Source organism: Pimephales promelas, chromosome 18 (genome assembly GCF_988280905.1).
Source record: "Pimephales promelas chromosome 18, fPimPro1.hap1.1, whole genome shotgun sequence".
NCBI classification, from domain to species: Eukaryota; Metazoa; Chordata; class Actinopteri; order Cypriniformes; family Leuciscidae; genus Pimephales; species Pimephales promelas.
This window is the reverse complement of record NC_142786.1, coordinates 18,651,162-18,670,191: the sequence shown is the minus strand read 5'-3', so window position 1 is coordinate 18,670,191 and position 19,030 is coordinate 18,651,162. Positions and strand designations below refer to the sequence as shown.

At 38.3% G+C, this 19,030-nt stretch overlaps 2 protein-coding genes across 8 annotated transcripts in view; both read right to left on the bottom strand.

Annotated features, from left to right (window-relative positions):
- Positions 1–11,632, bottom strand: part of samd12 (sterile alpha motif domain containing 12) — a 132,895-nt gene extending 121,263 nt beyond the window's left edge. Inside the window, exon 1 of one of the 7 annotated variants that reach the window (XM_089122938.1) lies at positions 11,357–11,632. In XM_089122938.1, the coding sequence (XP_088979064.1) occupies positions 11,357–11,369 (13 nt within the window). In that variant the 5' untranslated portion in view covers positions 11,370–11,632. Of the gene's footprint in view, positions 1–10,817; positions 11,199–11,356 lie in introns of those variants that run through there. The other 6 variants (XM_039660801.2, XM_089122936.1, XM_089122935.1 and 3 more) reach the window with 6 other exon arrangements.
- A 3,686-nt stretch (positions 11,633–15,318) lies between these two features.
- On the bottom strand, positions 15,319–18,733 carry abrab (actin binding Rho activating protein b). Its single transcript, XM_039659857.2, has 2 exons — positions 18,041–18,733; positions 15,319–16,815 (listed from the first exon to the last, which is right to left on the bottom strand). The coding sequence occupies exons 1-2, from the start codon at positions 18,601–18,603 to the stop codon at positions 16,332–16,334; spliced, it is 1,047 nt and encodes a 348-aa protein (XP_039515791.2). The 5' UTR covers positions 18,604–18,733; the 3' UTR covers positions 15,319–16,331.
- Positions 18,734–19,030: the final 297 nt, after the last annotated feature.

Sequence of the window (19,030 nt, the reverse complement as noted above, 5' to 3'; positions counted from 1 at the left end):
TTTAATGACTTTATGGGCCGTCAAGAGCCAGTCCCTTAGGCATTCTATGTAGGACTGATCTAGCTCTCAGATTCAATCAAAAATATATTTATTTGTGTTCCGAAGACGAACAAAGGTCTTACGGGGTTGGAACAGCATGGGGGTGAGTAATTAATGACTTAATTTTCATTTTTGGGTGAACTAACCCTTTAACTCCTGAAATGCCTCCATTGTAGTCTTGTTTCTCGAGGGAATGAACAGGTCACATTATTCCTCATAATAATAATAATTCATAAGCAGAATAAAGGGGCGGGGCCTGGTTGACTTAGTTAGTAGTGTGTTAAACTGGCGGTTATGGAAAGGGGCGGTACATTTCCCAAACACACTCGAAGTACTCGACCAATCACAACAACACTGATCCAGCTGACCAATCAGAGCATAGTGTGCTTTCAGAAGGAGGGGCTCCATAGAGACAGGAAGTAAACAGTGCATTACTGAAAGACTGGGAAGACAGGAGCCGCAACAATAGAGAATATGAGGAGAATCAACATTCAAGCAGGAACACCTGTTCTAGTAGAGCCTGAAAACAACGTCAAGGTCATAATATGGCCTCTTATCCCCCCTTTCTTTAAAAGAGGTATTTCAATCAACATTCAAGCAGGAAAAGGTTTTCAGAGCCCAAAAACATCATCAAGACTTTGTAGATGCACATAATAGATCTCTTTAATGCCTCTACTGTAGGTCTTTGTTTCTCTACAATTCCAACATTCAAAAACTACAACGATGTACTCCAAATATATTACTTATTTAAACAAGTAAAAAAGTGACCCATTTTGAATAGACACATACACACACAAAAAAAAAAAACTCAACATTTGGCCTACTGATAACTTGCTTAGCCGACAAAACAGAGGCGAAATGTTCGCTGCACATTTGAAACAGTCGAGGTCTTTAGAGAGATTATAAATAGCAAGCATTGCAAGCTAATATGGACTCAAAGTACCGAGACAGATATAAATATTTAATCAGGAGCAAGAATTTTGAAAGCATTTCAAAATCCTATTTTAGGGATTTGTGATTTGTTGTTACAGAAACAAGGCATCTGTCCACTGAGACTGTGAACTTTCTGCTAATACAACTCTCTCAAGATTCACAAAGGAGAACCTGTCATCTTATTTTTGTTCTCATCTTGTTTTTTGTGTTCTTTATGCCATTGAAAAGAGTCTAAGCTATAATCAGTTATGACCTCCAAACTTTCAGCTGCTTGTTTGAGATTTAGCAAAGGTGAAACCCGACACTCGCTATTTCCTACCAATGGACAAATTAGCATACAATACATGAAGTTCAGCAACATAGTCAAATCACGTCAGCTTTATTTCTGCAGCACAGATTGTTTCAAAGCAGCATTACAGGGAAATGATGATCAATGATGCAAACAGAATTTAACTCATTGATTTGACTGCACTGACACTATCGGATGAGAACTGAATTGAACTGAATAAATAAATGACGTACATTTTTTTAAGTTGATGAATTGACAGTTATGTGACACTGAATCGATTTGAGCTGAATAACAGTGTCACTAAGCTTGTTAACTAATGTCATAGCTAAGGATGCACTGATATTAACATTTTGGCCAATACCGATAACTCTTTGTATTTAAACATCGATAGACATATTGACTGATAAATCTAAATCCAAATTTTTATCAAATTTTTGAGAGCCTGATTACAAAACAAAATACCATCATTAAAAGCCACATCCCAAACACACAATTATGATGTTCTCATGATAATTTTATATAGTCGATATCCTTTTCAAAGTGATTCCAGACATATTTCAAGAAATTCAAAACCATCATGTTGAACAGAGTGTCTCAGATGAAGGAAATAATACATTATTTATCGACTTTAATATATCAGACAAATTTTCTTATTGGGCCGATACCGATAACATTAAAGGTGCATTGTGCAAGTATCTGAGTTTTTGCAGAACTACACCCCCTCTGGCAACAAGCAAAACTGCAACCAGAAGTGTGCACACTCATGGACCACACACACATACGCACGCTTACACGATTTCACTAAGACGTCACGTCACAATTTCGTTTTTCTTTATTTAAATTTTGTTTTTATTTATTTAAATTTCGTTGCTATGTTTTATTGAATTTAAATTTTGTTTATTTATTTAAATTTCGTTGCTATGTTTTATTTATTTAAATTTCATTTTATTTATTTAAAGTTAGTTTTTATTTATTTAAATTTCATTGATATGTTTTATTTATTTAAATTTCATTTTTATTAAATTTAAATTTCGTTTTCGACCTATGTGTGTGTCTGTTTTGCAGTGTCCGTGCTCTGATCATAAACTCTGCTAGCGTAAGGGCATGCCGCTTGCCACTCGCGCTGTTCTGTAGTTTATTAAAAGTTTATTAATTCTGAACATGTCATGTTTCGCCTGTCTATCTATATTGCACCAAAAACGACACTGTACTTCCTTGTGAGGTATTCGGACCAGCCCTAGAAAAGATACAAAAACACACTTGCGTCTGTCTGTCAAAATTTATATGACCACATAATACGTCATCAATAGCAGTTCAATTCCGCAGTTTGGTTTGATTGCGTTCATATTAGCAGCGAACCGTACTGGAGTTCACATGAACCGTACCCCAGACCACCTTTTTAAGCGGACCCGAGTATGGTTTGCTGGTGCGCACCTGAGTTCGGAAGACAGCGTTCACATCATCCAAACGAACCGAACTCTAATGTCATTCGAACCCGGGTGCGCACCAAAAGTGCTAGTGTGAAAGCCCCCTCAATTACACACTTATGTGTGTCTGTGTGTATGTTGTCCTTTCAATTTTTTCTTGTCTGACTCACCTGAATGAAAGGCTCCTTGTTATGAGTGTCTTTGTCTCTCTCAGGTGAGAATCACCTAATTATACATGATGAGGGCTGGCCTGTTCACGCTAATTCGCATATTGCCTTGGCAAAAAAAAAAAAAAGAAAAGTTTTTTCACAATATAACCTAATTCACAGTTTTATGTGAACGATTAGGCAGGATGATTTTCAGATCATTGTTAAGGAAAAACTCTAGGCTACAACATCCATTAGTCAAAAGTCTTGTGGACGCATATTTAGTATGTGTTTTGTGGCCTTATTTCAGAAACATTTATTTTTAGTTTTTTCAATAACCAGTTGAATACAAAGATGTACATACATGTTGCTCACATATTACGGTAGTCCTGTTTGTGCTAAATATAGTGGAATTTCACCTGTACCATTAATGTTTATAAGCAACTTAAAAAATCACAAATGTCAGGGCATGTCAGAACATCTCAAGGACCCCACCTTGGTCCCCAGGGGTTAAGCATGTATTAAAAAAGGGTATTTTTAATATGAAATGTTGCGCAATGCACCTTTAAAAATGAACATATATTGACCGATACTGACATGGTGGCCGATATATCGTGCATCCCTAGTCTTAGCCACACAAACCACTGCTCTGAAACATATTTCGGTTCAGTGTGATTCATTCAAGGCATGCATTGATTGCAGTCTGATTGAAAGTTTGTGACACGTATGACAGCGGATGAGTTATTATTATTGACCCCAACATCAGAACAATACTGCTTGGCATGCATCTAAGAAGCTTATCCTTGCATAAACTAAATATGTTAAAAATAAACTGACATGCACCATAAATTGACACTTCAGCACTTCAGCCAGTCCAGCATCTTAGTCTGATAAAGCTCAGCATCAGATCAATCCTTACTTGGTAACAATTCACTAAATGAGAGCTAATAATGCCAAAGTGCTTCAATTACAGCAAAATAATCAGCAAAGACGACAGAAGAGAACGATGACAATGGCAGCCAGCTCCTCTAGCCTCGATTCAGATGAATATTAATCAGAGCTTAAATTAGACAGACTATCTTTATCCCTTCCCTTTGGCATCAGCGAACTCTCTAAAGTAAAAATAGCTGAGGAGTGAATAAATAGACATGCACAACCATCCATATCGATTATCAGCTCAAGTCTGAGTCACAGTATGTGTGAGGTTTCTTTGAAGATTTACTGAGATCGATGCATTTAAATGTAACGCTTCTAAAGTGGGGTTTCACAGCGATGCCATTGAAGAACAAGTTTATGTTTCCCAAAGAAACTTTTTCCACCATTAAGAAACGTTTGTGCAATGGAAAGATTCCAAAGGTTTGTCAAGGAAGCATCAATGCAATAAAGAACCTTTATTTTAAAGATATGTGGTGTATTCCAAGAAATGTACATGATGTTCCAAGCTAAGAAAGTGATTTTTACCCCAGCTTAGCGCTTCCACTATGAGAAACAGATATTTTACATTGCTCAGGTGTGTCGATTTAGAAAACTCACTGAGGAATACTTGAACTACATGCATGCTGAAATCAAATCTTAATTGATTGACCGATGAGTGCATATTTAAAATCTCAACAAGAACCGTTTTACACCATTAAAGTCACCTTACAAACAAAATTGATATTATTTTTTATGCAATATTGGAATGTTTATTTTATACGATGGGGCCACCTGTCACTCACATGAGATCAGCCAATAGCAAACTACGACCATCCAATCAATTCCCCAGAGACACAATCAAGCCTCGCCCACATTTGTTCTTGTTCCAGAAGCGTTTCACTCAGATAGACATCACAAAAGGGAAGAAAAAAATGAGTGCAACTTGTTCTAAAAATTTAAACATCAGACTTGCCTGATTTAAATATGTACAAAAGAATAATTTGAGAGCTGGAGCTGAAGAAACATTCAATAATGTAAAACATAATCTATTACAATAAAGTTTAAAGGGAAACTCCACTTTTTTTGGAAATAGGCTCATTTTACAACTCCCCCAGAGTTAAACAGTTGAGTTTTACCGTTTTCGAATCCATTCAGCCGTTTTTCTATAACAGTAATATATCAGTAACCAGGCAGTTTCTGGTCTCATTGACTTCCATAGTATATATTTTTTTCCTACTATGGAAGTCAATGAGACCAGAAACTGTCTGGTTACTGATATTCTTCTAATTATCAGAAAATCGTCTGAATGGATTAGAAAACGGTAAAACCCAACTGTTTAACTTTGAGGGAGTTGTAAAATGAGCCTATTTCCATAAAAAGTGGAGTATCCCTTTAAAAACAGGAAAAAAGCACATTTAAAGAAAATTGCAACTATTAATAGTGCCGAGTTAAACCTCTCAAACTGGTGCATGACGCATTATTAATCTGTTTCCATCAGAAACAGTTGCTACACCAACACTCCGGTGTATTTCCAATATCTGCAAGTCAACCGATTTCAATATCCCAGTTTCAATTACCCATTCGCTATGTGCGGTGAATTTTCATGACATCATAAAATAAACATCTACTAAACTATTCATACCTTGAGAAAAGTTTCTCTCACTTATAAACCTACATAATTTTGAATCACTTGATGAGTAGAACATAGATCATTTATTTCAAATATACTGTAATGTTTTGTAACTATTTAAAAGTCTTTACTGTCATTTTTAATCGATTTTATGCATAATCGCTAAAGTATTCATTTTTTTAAAACAAAAAAACATATTGACCCCAAACTTTTCAACGGTAGAGTGTAAATAAAGATCAGGATTAGACTGATTTTAAGACTGAGTTATACTTAAATAAAGAATGACTGTCCTGAAGACAGCAAGTACAGTAGGTCTGAACTTTAAACATAACAAAGAACATGTTTAATCTTTAATAAAAAAATCATACAGCCAACTCAACTGCTGTATAGACCCCTTTTGCGATGTCACAGTTACGTCACGGCGCTAGCTGCAGGCAAAACAAAGTGAAAACTGGAGGTGGCCAATACAAACCAGCACAGATTTGGCTACATTATAAGGAGCTTAAATTATTGTTACTATTATTAAATGTCATCTTGTTGTGTTGTTTGATGCAAGAATTGATGAAAAATGAACATGCTGTACCTAGAATTTTTATTTCTAGAAAATATTCACATCATTAAAATCACACCATAATGTCACTCTTTACATTGTCGTCGCCTCGGCACTGGTAGTTGCTACGGTAGTCGGTGTTATCGGCGTTACCGGTGTTCAGACGCAACACCGGTTTCATGACGCCGCGGTTGGCGTGTGAAAAAAAGAAAAAGTTTAAAGCCTTAAAAATATTGAACATAATTACGCAGTAGTCGTTAAATCCTGCCTATTAACACACACACACGACCCACAGAAAAGATGCGCGTCGGTATCGCGTTCTCTTTAGGGCTTGAACAAACCATAACACACAAATTATGCCAAATTGTCCATAAGAGCAGTCTTAAATAGGGCTGAAACGATTCCTCGATTTACACGATTACAAAAATTCCTCGAGGCAAAAAATCTGCCTCGAAGCCTCGTTAAATTCCTATGACGGGCACTTTACGCACATGCAGGGATCAATTCGATTTCTCACGTTGAAGTGTCAATCCCTGAAAGATGAGTTTGTCTATAGATCTACCTGTTGAGCCACTCGTGATCGACTAGTTTTACCGCCGCATATTAATTCGCAAGTTAAAATATCCTGTAATCTAGTGCGAGCGCGCATGCGAGATGTTGAGCTCCTAACTCCTAACGGTTCGCGCACGACGGCAGAGAGGTAAGCGAGCACGTGCAGCCATGTCTCTCTCACGTGCCAGTCAGACCAATTGCGGCAATTCATCATATGCTTAAACTTTTATGTAGTCACGCAACAAAAATTTCAGCATACATTCACCGGGACGTGATGGAAGAACACATATTGTGAGAGACACACACACACACACACACTGATGTTTGTCTTGAGATTACAGTTGGAAAAAGTCTGATTCTTATTTATAATAGTTTCATTTACATTTTTTTTTAATAAATTGTACACATTTGTGTACCTGTTTGGGTTGATATTTTATATTAATTTATTTTTGTTTCCAGGTGGGTAATTTGCAGAAGGTGCAATCCTTTTTTTGTAATGTTGTATTAAGAAGACAAAACTAAGGCCAAATGGGCTTTACTATTTAAGTTTGCATTCAAAGTTATGTTATGGGCTACATGTAACAGGTTTTACAGTAAATTGTTTTAACTGTATTGTTATATAATTGTTGGCACTGGCACTTATAAACACTAAATGGGTAAAAATTGCAATAATTAGTTGTGGAGCCAAATGTTGGAGTTGGAATAAATACCTCTATTTTTTGAAAGAAATAAAAGCCAAACACCTTATCATTTTCGTAATACATTATTTGTTTTGGTTGCTTAAAAACACACAAACAAATTATCCGATTACTCGATTAATCGATCGATTAAGTGCTAGATTAATCGATTACAAAAAGAATCGATAGCTGCAGCCCTAGTCTTAAACGAACGTAGAGATTTGTGAGAAAATGTCATGCGTGTCAGATCGCGTCTCTGTCAGCAACGGCTGTCCGAATTCGCTCACTTTTACTTACTCCTTCTTATTCACTCCTTGAAGTGAACAGTATTAGTGTACTACTGTAGGGAATATGCCTAGTAAATGAGGGTTTAGGGGCCATTTCGGATTCAACCCATGTTCTCAAGCAGTGAAAAATAGAGGACACCGACAACGCGTTGACAGACAGGACCGAGCAGGTTATATTTAATATGAAACGGTCTCAACTTTCAAATTTGGTCAGTCAAAGAAAATCAAACAATAAATACGCCTACCGTTTTGTGGCTCTTTAATTTGTTGTGACAGATTGCCTGATAAAGCCAAGTTAATCTACCAACTCTCCAGACTGCTTTGTCGCACAAAAATGGTGGATTTTGATTGGTCAGATCACATATCGGTCAATCAAAAGTTAGTTTTGTTTTCAAACTAGCGCATATTCAGGGCACAATAACAAAACAGTTCTTTCCCATACTTCCACACCGTTATGTATGCCCGTGAAAATGTGCGCATTTTACTTTTGCCTTTAAATTAGCGATTTAAAAGCTTCCGCCCGTGACACCGGTATTACCGGTGTTGTCACACGTCGATTAACCGGTGAGAAAATATTCAAACCGTCACAACCCTACTCGGCAGAACTGCGGATCGTACACACAAGTCTTGTACCGGACCATATAGTTATAGGCATCTAAAGATTTATATGCCCTCAATTTCTCTTTACTACCGGCTTCTCTATAAGGTAGGTGTAGAAGTCAGGCCACTCAACTGAGGTAACGTAACGTTAATCCTGTCAGATCGCCCATGCATTGAGTGAGCATGTAGGCGGCTTCGGGTCGGCCAATCTGGTTCCGTCCGTTAAAAATAACTTTTGGAAATAACAATCGCGGTCCTGGACACTGAGTGACCACATTAAGATAAAATAAGATTTTCTCCAGTCATTGTTAAAAGACAAGCTAACAATACTTGCAAACTAGCGTTAGTGAAGCGGCCAGAGGGATCGTTCTGCCTCCACCTAAGCTCCGCCCACAAAAAAAAAAAAAAAAACGTCACCATGTTTACCAACTGAAAAGAGGTCTAAAGAAGAAAATAGTCCTTAACACCCTCTCAATTATTTTGATCAAGTTTGCTGTTTTCAGAATCTGTAGTCTGGCACACACTATCTGTCGACATGTTCGTATAACAGCAGTGTGTTTCAGCACATCAGACTCCGCCTGGAGTGTGTGAGAGTCAGTCTCTCAGCGTTTTGATCTTGAGTCAGTTCAGCGGCTTGAGAATGCAAATGTTTTTTAATGTCTCATGTGACTGTGAGCGATCCGTCACCAGGCCATTCCAACACATATTCCTTTTACACACTAGAAGCATAACTGGAAGCAATCCTCCTTTTATACTCGCCGAACATTTCAACATAACATGCATATTTCTGCTGCTTAAAGTACCCCTATTATGCCATTTTAAAGGTTTCTAATTTTGTTTTGGAATCTCCTACAAAATATTTACATGCATCCAAGATCAAAAAACAATAATTTGTCATAATTTTAATTGCAGCATCAGCTCTTTTCTCACATTGTCTAAAACGGTTCGTTCGAAGATTCTTTAGTTTAGTCTCTCTAAACTCCGCCTCTCTGAGAGCTGCTCTGCTGTGATTGGTGAGAAAGCAAACGCTCATTATCATATCTGAACCTCAGCTCTTGATCACAGTGATATGAAGTGTAACGATGGCGTGGGTTTCACCATATCAATCTCATTAGTGGATTTGCTTTGTCAGCAGAAAACAGCATCTTCGATACGAACAACACAAAACAAACTCTCCCAGTCTCAGATACACTAGTGTTTGAGGGCGGAGCTAAGAGACACTGTTCAGCCAATCAGGAGCTTAGACTGGCATTATGCAAATGAGTTACAAACCTACTTAGATTCAGGAGACTGAATCACTGACGACTTGTTTCAGTTCAGAATCAACATTTATCTGCACTTTGATGTTTTAAATTCACAAACAGCTACGATACACACTATACATTAATGGTAATATCTAAAAAATTACTTTAGTGCACACAAATAGTGTTTTTTCTTTCTTATAAAGTGTAAACGTAACTCTAAAAGCAGAACAGTATAAGAGGAATCACTCAGCAGAGCATTAACTAATCAGCCCTCCAGTCACACTGCCGTCTGGGTTTCAGCGTTTACTGTATGTCACGTCCCTGAAGACCAATCACGAAGAAGAATCAGACGTGTTTTGAAGAGCCAAAGCATTTACACAAGCACACCTCTGAGATCCAAGATCCTACCAGAAAGTGTTTAATGTATCTATAATTACTCAGCTTTGCCACAGATATTAAGGCAGTTTCCATTTTTCGGAGGAATATTGTACATGTACTCTCTCTAAAGATCCATTATGTTTTGTTTGTAAAGCAGAAATCCTCAAGTTCTCTATTCTCTTGACTGTATGCTGAAGCTGGACTTCTTCAGTATGCAGACAACAAAAGGTTTAGAAATTTAATTTTGGCTTTTGGCCTACAGGGTGCAAGTGACAGCATTTAGTACAGTATGACACCTCAATTAAAGATGGAACCACCAAAACAATGTTAAAAACTAAAATGTTATGGGATGTTTTATCTCCATCTCCATTCAACGTTAATAAAGTGAATGCTTTAATCACATTTATTCTCAAGATTCATGTAGAAGATGAATCAAACCTCTAATAATTAAACATTTTTTTATTAAAATCAAAAGCAAAATGTTATTTATACTCAAGAATGGCAATTCAACAAATCTAAGAAATCGTAATGGAAGTGCAGTCATACCGTATGACTGAACCAGACCAAATCAGATCAAACAAGTTCCTACTGGATCAAATGTATGTTTTTCTTCAAAAGTTCAGTTTATTAGATTAATCATTAGGCTATATTTCTGTAAAGTGAACCGTATCCAAAAAGTTTTGTGTTTCTTTCATAACTTTCTGCTGAAAAGTCTATAATAGGCTGTTATAAGACAGGACCAACTGTTACATAATAACGCATTTACTGAACTGTACAGTGACAGCACGCAGGGCTGTGGGGTATGTTGTCACAAAAGATAAACATGTTTAAAGAATCTTTTTATCCAGAGCGAGAACAGTGGAGATATCCGATAGCTTCAGGCATAATCATACAAAAACTCACTTTCTGAATACAAAGACCCTTACAAATAGTTACTGAAGTAGTAAATATAATGACAACTAGCCCTGTCTGAGCGTTACACCCCGTCATTACACAGACCGAATTTAATAAGCATAATTCACTAGATCACGTGTTTGAAGTGATTTCAATTCTTTACATTATTCCTAGTTCGACTGATCGGCCAATACACGATCGATAAGACGTCATTCGACACAACAAGCATCATCCGATGTCTTGGAACTAGACCTACCTCGCATTGGGTTCTGAATCCAGAGGATTCCTCCGATGAGGTGTGGAGATTGCCCTAACATCATGGCACCAGAGCAGGTGGTCGAAACAAACCAAACACCTGTCTAACAGACGCGCCTTATGAAAACTGATTAATAATAATAACGCGCTCGCGCGAACCCGCCGCTGCTCAATGAAGCGCGCATCGCATCCGATCACCAGAGGCAAAGAGATACTGCGTTTACACACTAACACGAAGGATTTTGTGCATGCACATGTGTGTTCTGCTCCTCTCAGTGGTCTTCTGTGAATCAGAGGATGAGCGCGCAGATGCTGAATGATGCAGATCCTCGATCTTTACACTGCATGCATAGACTGGTTACACACACACGGGCCCCGCGAGCCCATCTCCATGTCATAGGTTTCCAGTAGAGCAGGGCAAAGATCTGCGGCTGATCGGCAGCCAATCATAATCCCAACCCTGCGTGTAGGCTATGTGTGTGTGGCGTTCATTTCAATACATAAACATATTTAAGCGTAAATAGCTCTTGAAAGCCTTACCTTGAACAGCCATGCTGCTACTGCATGAGTTCGGGCATCATGGGAAGGAAAGCTGCTGGTTGTCTGTGACTCTGCCAAAGTGTCTTGCTTATTAACACTTGCCAAGCAAAACCCTTTGTGGATCCGAGCGGGCTGGAGAAGTGAGATCTGCTCTCAGGGGATCATGGGAAGTGGAGTTGTGTTGTAGTTGCACCTAAAAGTGACGGGATCTGCAATCACGCTGTTTGGCCGGTTTCAGAGACAAGTTTGTTTGTGTTTATTGTGTTCAAACGAGAGAGAGAGAGAGAGAGAGAGAGAGAGAGAGAGAGAGAGAGAGAGAGAGAGAGAGAGAGAGAGAGAGAGAGAGAGAGAGAGAGGGAGAGAGAGAGGGAGAGAGAGAGGGAGAGAGAGGGAGAGGGAGGTGCTTTCAGTACCTCATGTTCTTGGATCAACTTTCCAATCAACCATTCAGATTTGAGGGACAGGTTTATAGTAGCCTATATGTCGAGTTTAGGCTCAGAACCAGTGAAGTACTTACACAGCCATACCCGGCGCTATGGGCGGGCCTTAGGGGGCCGGGCCCGCCTACCGAGCGCCTGTGCCCCCCTCTCCATGCAATTTGCAATTAATAAATTTTAAAAAGAAATTTATTTTAAAAATAAAAATAATGTATTAAATAACTCATGCAGAGATTCCACTCCCAAAAACGTCGACTTCAGCTGTATTAAGAACATGAGTGGGCCAGTTATTTTTATTACTAAGTTGCACCAGCCCTGACACAATGCTAAATCATAAAACAGATATGTACAATAACATTACGATATCCTTTAATCGATTTAAATAGTTATTGATTTAGGTTTATGTGGTCGTTCAATTACGCCTTTATAATTGAATTAAACGTGAATGTAAATAATGGTCCAGGAACTTTTGCCAAGCGTGCCAGAGATTCTGGGTTCTAATCCGTTCTAATAACATTTTTTTTTTTCCATCAAAACTGATTATGTTTATCAGTGGTTGTATATCAGGCACAGACAAAACATCTTCAGAACATTTTGTGTTTTAATTTCACCGTAATGAATAGAGTCTCTCCACAACGGATTACGCGTCCGTGTGAAGACTGTGCGCAAGCCAGAAAAAAAAAACACATTAGCCTATCCTCGCCAGCGGCAACGAGCATTAATTTGAACAGTTGATTTTAAAAACACATTTCAGCGCTAGATCGTCTCTTATTTAAAAAACGAATGAAACGAATGCTCTGCTAGTTAACTGAAGATGTTTTGTTTATTTGTATTGGTACATTCGTGCCGGAATGTTTCAAAAGTGGTGGGTACAATATCGACGGTGGGGACATATCCCACCCGCAAATTACGCCTGGTACTTGAAATCGCGTAATAGTTGGTTTTTGTCCTATAGAAAAATGTATTGGATGTCATAATTAGCCCCCCCCTACAATATTAAATGCCCGTCCATTGGTTTGTTTCTGCAGCCGGCTCTGTACACAGCTATTCTCATTACCCTCTGATTTTAGGGAAAAGTTATGGGTAGGGCTAGGGATTGGGTAGGGAGGGACCACATTTTGGGACAGTAATGTTCCCAGCAAACAAATTTAGGTTTTGGGAACATTCTGGGAACATTAGTTTTTGGTTCCCAGAACGTTCCTAGAACTTTCCCTTAAGGTAAGGAGAACGTTTCTGGAACGTTCTCCTTACGTTATAAAAAATGGAACCTAAAAATAACCTACAAGGAACGTTCCTATAACATTCTTGTTTGGTTCCCCAAAAAAATAACCTCATGGGACCATTAAGGAACGTTGGAGGAATGTTCTGTGTTTGCTGGGTTGATCCAGGACCATGTCTTACTTGGCAAAACACTGTGTGTGTGTGTGATTAAACTTGTGAAACTGTGAACTTGTGTCTCATAGTTTACTGTTAATTTTTATGAAATAATCTGAAAATTGTGGCATATAGACATAGAGATTTTTAACATTCCTAAAATGTCTGAAAGACAGTCGAATGACTCAAATTAAACTTTAACTCAAAGGCCCCTTTGAAACAAGTTAATTTTGTTCTTTCTCACTTGGCATGTACAAACAAATGCTTCCTTTTTTTAAGAACAAAACCTGACCCCGAATCAGAACAACAGGAGAGCTGCATAAATTCATAATGAACGAGTCTGACGTCCTCGGATGAGACAGAAGCTTAAAGTGAACTCAGAGACTGAAGAGACATCATTACAGAAACACACACAATCATCACAGCATGAAGCCTGTAGGATATTTTCATTATCATTTAAACCGCTGTGTGAACTGAGCACATCATAACCTAATTCAGGTTATAATTGGGAAATGTGCTAGGATATACATGTCATACATGTGGATGATTTATGGTTGAAGAAACTGCAGAAAAGGCCTTCAATCGCGTTGCTCTGATGAAATGCCTGTCTCTTTTGTGGAAGGGATAGAGAACAATTTCTCTTAACCAATATAGTGAGAGACATCCTACATTAAGAGCAAGGTCACAATATGCTGTATCATTATGAACATCATGGTAACTGTCACTATTTTGAGTCTCAACAACATACTGTATATTTGAGTCCTGAAATCAGTGAAACAAATTTTACATTTTTATCTCATGACACAGCGTTTCCTGCTAATGGTTTTTGATCCGCATTCATGTGATTATAGTCAGCTCTTGTCTGTCTGGTTTCCAGAATGCTTGGCATTGGTTTATCAGTTTGCTCTGTGGTTGTTCTGCTGCATTACTGTCTTCATGAACTTGACACACAACCACATGACAAGGAAACACTGCAAATGAGTGTGTAGATTCCTATAAACATGCTGTCATTTATTGTTGTAGAATGTCTTGCATATTTTTGAAAGATTACAGCCAAAGATTACCACACATGCCAGCATGATGAAACTTAGTGTATTTACTAGTTGCCAACACTGAACACTATGTAGAGAAAACAAAATGCACCAAAATTCAGAAACCTATCAGAACATTTATTTAACCATTTCAAAAGTACATTTCTTACTTAAAGCTACACTGTGTGACTCTTTTAGTTTATTCTTAGCTAAAACACTTAGTTCTTTCAAAAATGTATGTGCTTATTATGGATATTTACTTCGTTCAAGTAATAAAGTATTCTCGTGAGTGTATAATATGCCATACTGGTAAGGGATTCAAATGTCGGTTGCCATGTTGCCCCTCCATCTTGAAAGTACATTAGCCAAAGAGGGACATACCCGTTAATTCAAGCTTCGCCTTTCGCATTTACGTTTGAGTTAACACTCATGGACGAGGTCGAACTGGAAGCCATGTTAATCTTGGACTACATTGGCCACTGTATGAGTTAAAACGAAATCGGAATTGAGAGGAACAGAAACTAATATTCCTCGATGGTCATATACCTTTTCACAGCTAGATGGGGGTAAAAATCACAGAGTGTAGCTTTAATCTATTTAATAATATTTAATAATATTTAATTTTTAATTTAATAATATTTTTGTGTTTATTTAAAATAGACAAATCTGATATGATTGTAATCTTATCTCTGTTCTTCGACAGTTGTTGTTTAATGTCCCAGTTGCTCAGGCGGGGTATGTTGTCACACTGCGTTACAATGAGCTCCTATTAGAACTATGACATTCTATTCTAGACTTTTATGAATTCTATTGCGAAACCGTGAGAAAAAGGTGAAATCAATGTTCAGAAATGATTCATTATTAATGTTTTAAACTATGCTTTATAGCTGTGTTAAAAATCATTTTTTCATTAGTGAAAAATAGCATGAAAATTGTATTTTATTTAAAAAATATTTGAGTTTGTCATATGGTCATGTTGTAATGTGCTCCACCTATGGGGCATGTTGTCACATTTCACTTCCATTCTTTCAGGGTAAATCAAGAAAAAAGTACACACTGTATTAATAAAACAAAACCACATCATTTTATTAGACATGTTTGAGATGAATGTGGGAAGTAATGAATAATCTGAATCCAAGTGAATTTACACAAACTGAGAACTCTTGCTGCACAACTCCCTCTTCTGGATCATTGACAGTAAGACAGATTGGAGGAAACATTACCATCTCTGCTCCATATCCTTAGTGCAAAAGTTAAAAACAAACTAATCCAAAATCTCATTCATTTAGCAGCTTGTAATTTACAAAGTATACAAATCAATAAAACAGATCTTTTTACATGCATATCAAACATGACATATTGAGGATCAAGAAAGGCAGAAGCTATGGATCAACGTGCAAGAGAAAACTACAAACACATGTGAACAAGATCTGGGCTAATCAACAACACAACTAGGAGAACAAGAGGAAATACTGTAACCAAACACAAACTAAACATTAGAGACATGACACATATAATGACAAAAAGCTGGGAAACACTTTACAATGAGGTTTCTTTTAACATAAACTAACAATGACCTGCATTTATTAGTCTTAGATTAATCTCAGGACATTTTTAAAAGGCTATCTGTGGGAGCTAACATTAACAGAGGTTAATACATGCTGCAAGAAAACATTGTCTCATTGTTGTCAGTGAATCTCTGAGCTGAGTGAGTGGAGGAGGGGCTCATTTGCATATTCATAAACTCTAAAAAAAAATGCTGGGTTGTTTTAACCCATTTTTGGGTCAAATATGGACAAACCCAGCCATTGGGTTACATTTTTAAATTACATTTTTAACCCAATGTTTGTGTTTCTCCATATTTGACCCAAAATTGGATTAAAACAACCCAGCATTTTTTAGAGTGTAGAACCACGCATACTAAATGAAGCAAGGGTGTCAAGTTTTTTGAAAACATTTTTTTCCGGTAAAAATTTTTTATATACTGTATGTCATTCTGGTGATCTCAACTTAAATAAATAAATTGTGTGGAAGATGCACCCAGTATATTTAACTTAAAATGCATTTATTGTTTTTTTTTTCTGATTTTGCATGCTTTTTCAGTAAGGTTAATTTGATTTTACATATATCATGTCATACTAACAGAGTAATAATTACGGCATCATCCTGGCCCTGCCACAGCATCTCCCCCTCAAACGCCACCTTTCCATGCTTTCTGGCCCTCATTAGTATCCCCACGACTTTATCAGAGATCCGCACATATCTGTCAAACAGATCTCCGAAGGTCACTCTGGTGTATCCGTCTGCATCTCGGTCCGCCATGGTCCTGATGATGAAGCACATGTCGTCGATCTCACGGTGGATGTGCGCTTCTGCGCGTTTGGCCCGTTCTGCGGTCTTGCTGCCCTCTTTTGGCCGCCCGTAACCCTCCTCGCCCCTCCGCAACCGCGTCGACATCGAATACTCGTAATCAAAGTCCTCGCTGAAGGGGTTGAGCTTCTGGTTGACCGTGTGCTCCGACGCCCAGTTCTGCCAGCGGCTCTTTAAACTCCCCACAGCGCTGTATTTCTTTGACAAGGCGTTTATTTTGTTGGCATCTTCAGTTTCCATTTTGCCCCTGAGAAGATTGTAGAACATATGGTTAATGAAATTGTAATGAACAAAATTTGTTACAGGCCATTGTAGCTATTTCGTTTGGACACATTTGTTTAAAGTGCTCATTAATGACTTTCTTAATGAGTGAATCGTTCAAAAAAAATCTGATTCATTCAGAAACGAAACAAGTGAGTGAGTCACTGAACTCAACCATTCACTCAACCATTTTTAAAAAACAAACAGATTAATCCAGGAACGAAACAAGAGTTTCAAAATCAAATTTATTAAACAATGAAACAGTTGACTAAAAAGGTGTTCCAAAAGTGCTGTTCAAAAACACTGATTCAAATAGGAACGAAACAAGTGACTGTTTGATTGAGTCACTGAATCAGTCACTCAACATTCAGGAACGAAACAAGTGGTTGTCTTAACAATTCACTCATAATCACATTATTTCTAAAAACAAATCTATGAGATGCTCACTGAATAAATCATTCAATCCATTCTTTCAAAAACACTGATTCGTTCTGAAACGCCACAGGTTCAGTTCTGCTGTAGATTCATTTGGATAGGTTTTCTTTGGTGGAGAAGCAACTGACCAGCTCTATGTAACATACTTCATATTAACTTCTTGTGTATTAATGTTTTGATCTGAATAATCAATTTGGCTATCAAGCTCATGTGATAGGCCTATTTCTTATATTACTAAACATTAACCTAACGGTGAATAAATGTGCTCTACATGGTACAGATTACACACACACGTGGGATTTCAACCCGATCGCACGACCAAGTCGTACGAATTCGACGAATGATTAAAAAGTGGCTAATTCGTAACAATTCATACGACCTCACTCATACGAATTAATACGATTTTGCTAAATCGTACATATTTTACGAATTGGCCAATTCGTATGAATTCGTACGAATGACCTACTCCTTACCCCGCCCCTAAACCTAACCATCATGTGGGTTTAGACAAATCGTACGAATTAGTACGAGTGAGGTCGTACGAATTAGTACGAATTAGCCACTTTTTAATCATGCGTCGAATTCGTACGAATTGGTGGTTAGATAGTGTTGGGGATTTCTATCAAACACATGGATGTTATTTAAAGTGTTTGACTAAAATAACATAGCATGATATAATTAAGTTGATTTACGACATCTTACTAAAAGCCCACATGAGCTATCCTTTATCACTTTTTATTCTACCAAAAGCATCTGATTTGTATTAGTCGACTCACCCGAGAACAGAGGATCTTTTGATAGTGACCACAGTGCCTTCACTGGTCCTTTTATTCCCGGTCTCCTCCTGGTTGACTCCCATCTGTACTCCTGTATCCTCATTATCCTCCTGAACCGGCGTTTTCCGCTCTTCCATCTCCTTCCAGCCCCGCGTCAGCTCCGATACCATGTTGGAGCACTTTCTCCGGCGCGTGGGCGAGCCTTTTTGGCTCAGCATCTTATCCAGGTCATCCGTGACCGGGTCCTTACAGATGCGTTTGGTCAGAAAGTCAATGCCCGCACTTCTCTCCTGGACATCCCTCGTCACGGTTTTCAGCACTTGTCCGGTTTTGATGCGTGACTCCACATCATCCTGGTTTTTATTGGTAAGGTCCTGTCTGGGAGGAGACTTCTGAGAGGGCCTGATGTTTCCCGAATCTTTGGGGTCTCCCGGGGCCCATCCGCTGGGTTCGCTGGCCTGCTTGTCCTCGTTCTCGCTCACCCACTGCTGCCAGCTCCGGGTTAAACTGCACACCATGCTTAAGGCACGCAGCTTTTTAATGTTCTTGTTTCTTTCTGACATCGTTTACCTCCAGGGATCCCTTCCCTCGTTCAAGTCCTTTGGCTTTGTGATTCTCAACCTGTAGTAAATTCTGGAGCTCTAGCTCAAGTGGTTTTGAAATGGGTGAACCATCGCTACGCCGCGGTGGAAAGTATGCTAGGCATCCCGATGATCATCTTTCCTTGACCTCTTGGATTGGTGGGGAATCACGTTTCATCATACACACTGACTATCGCTGTAAACAGGGCAGAGTGTAAGCTTTTCCTAGGCTTCACAAATGTGCAGACAGCTCCTTATCTGGATACTTGCTCTAAATTGATTTGGTCTTGTGCTTATCAAGACAATATCGCCAAGTGGTAAACTGCCAGTGTGAACTGTGTGGATCATTCGCATAAAATGCTGGGGTTGTTTTAACCCATGTTTGTGTCAAATGTGCTCAAACCCAAAA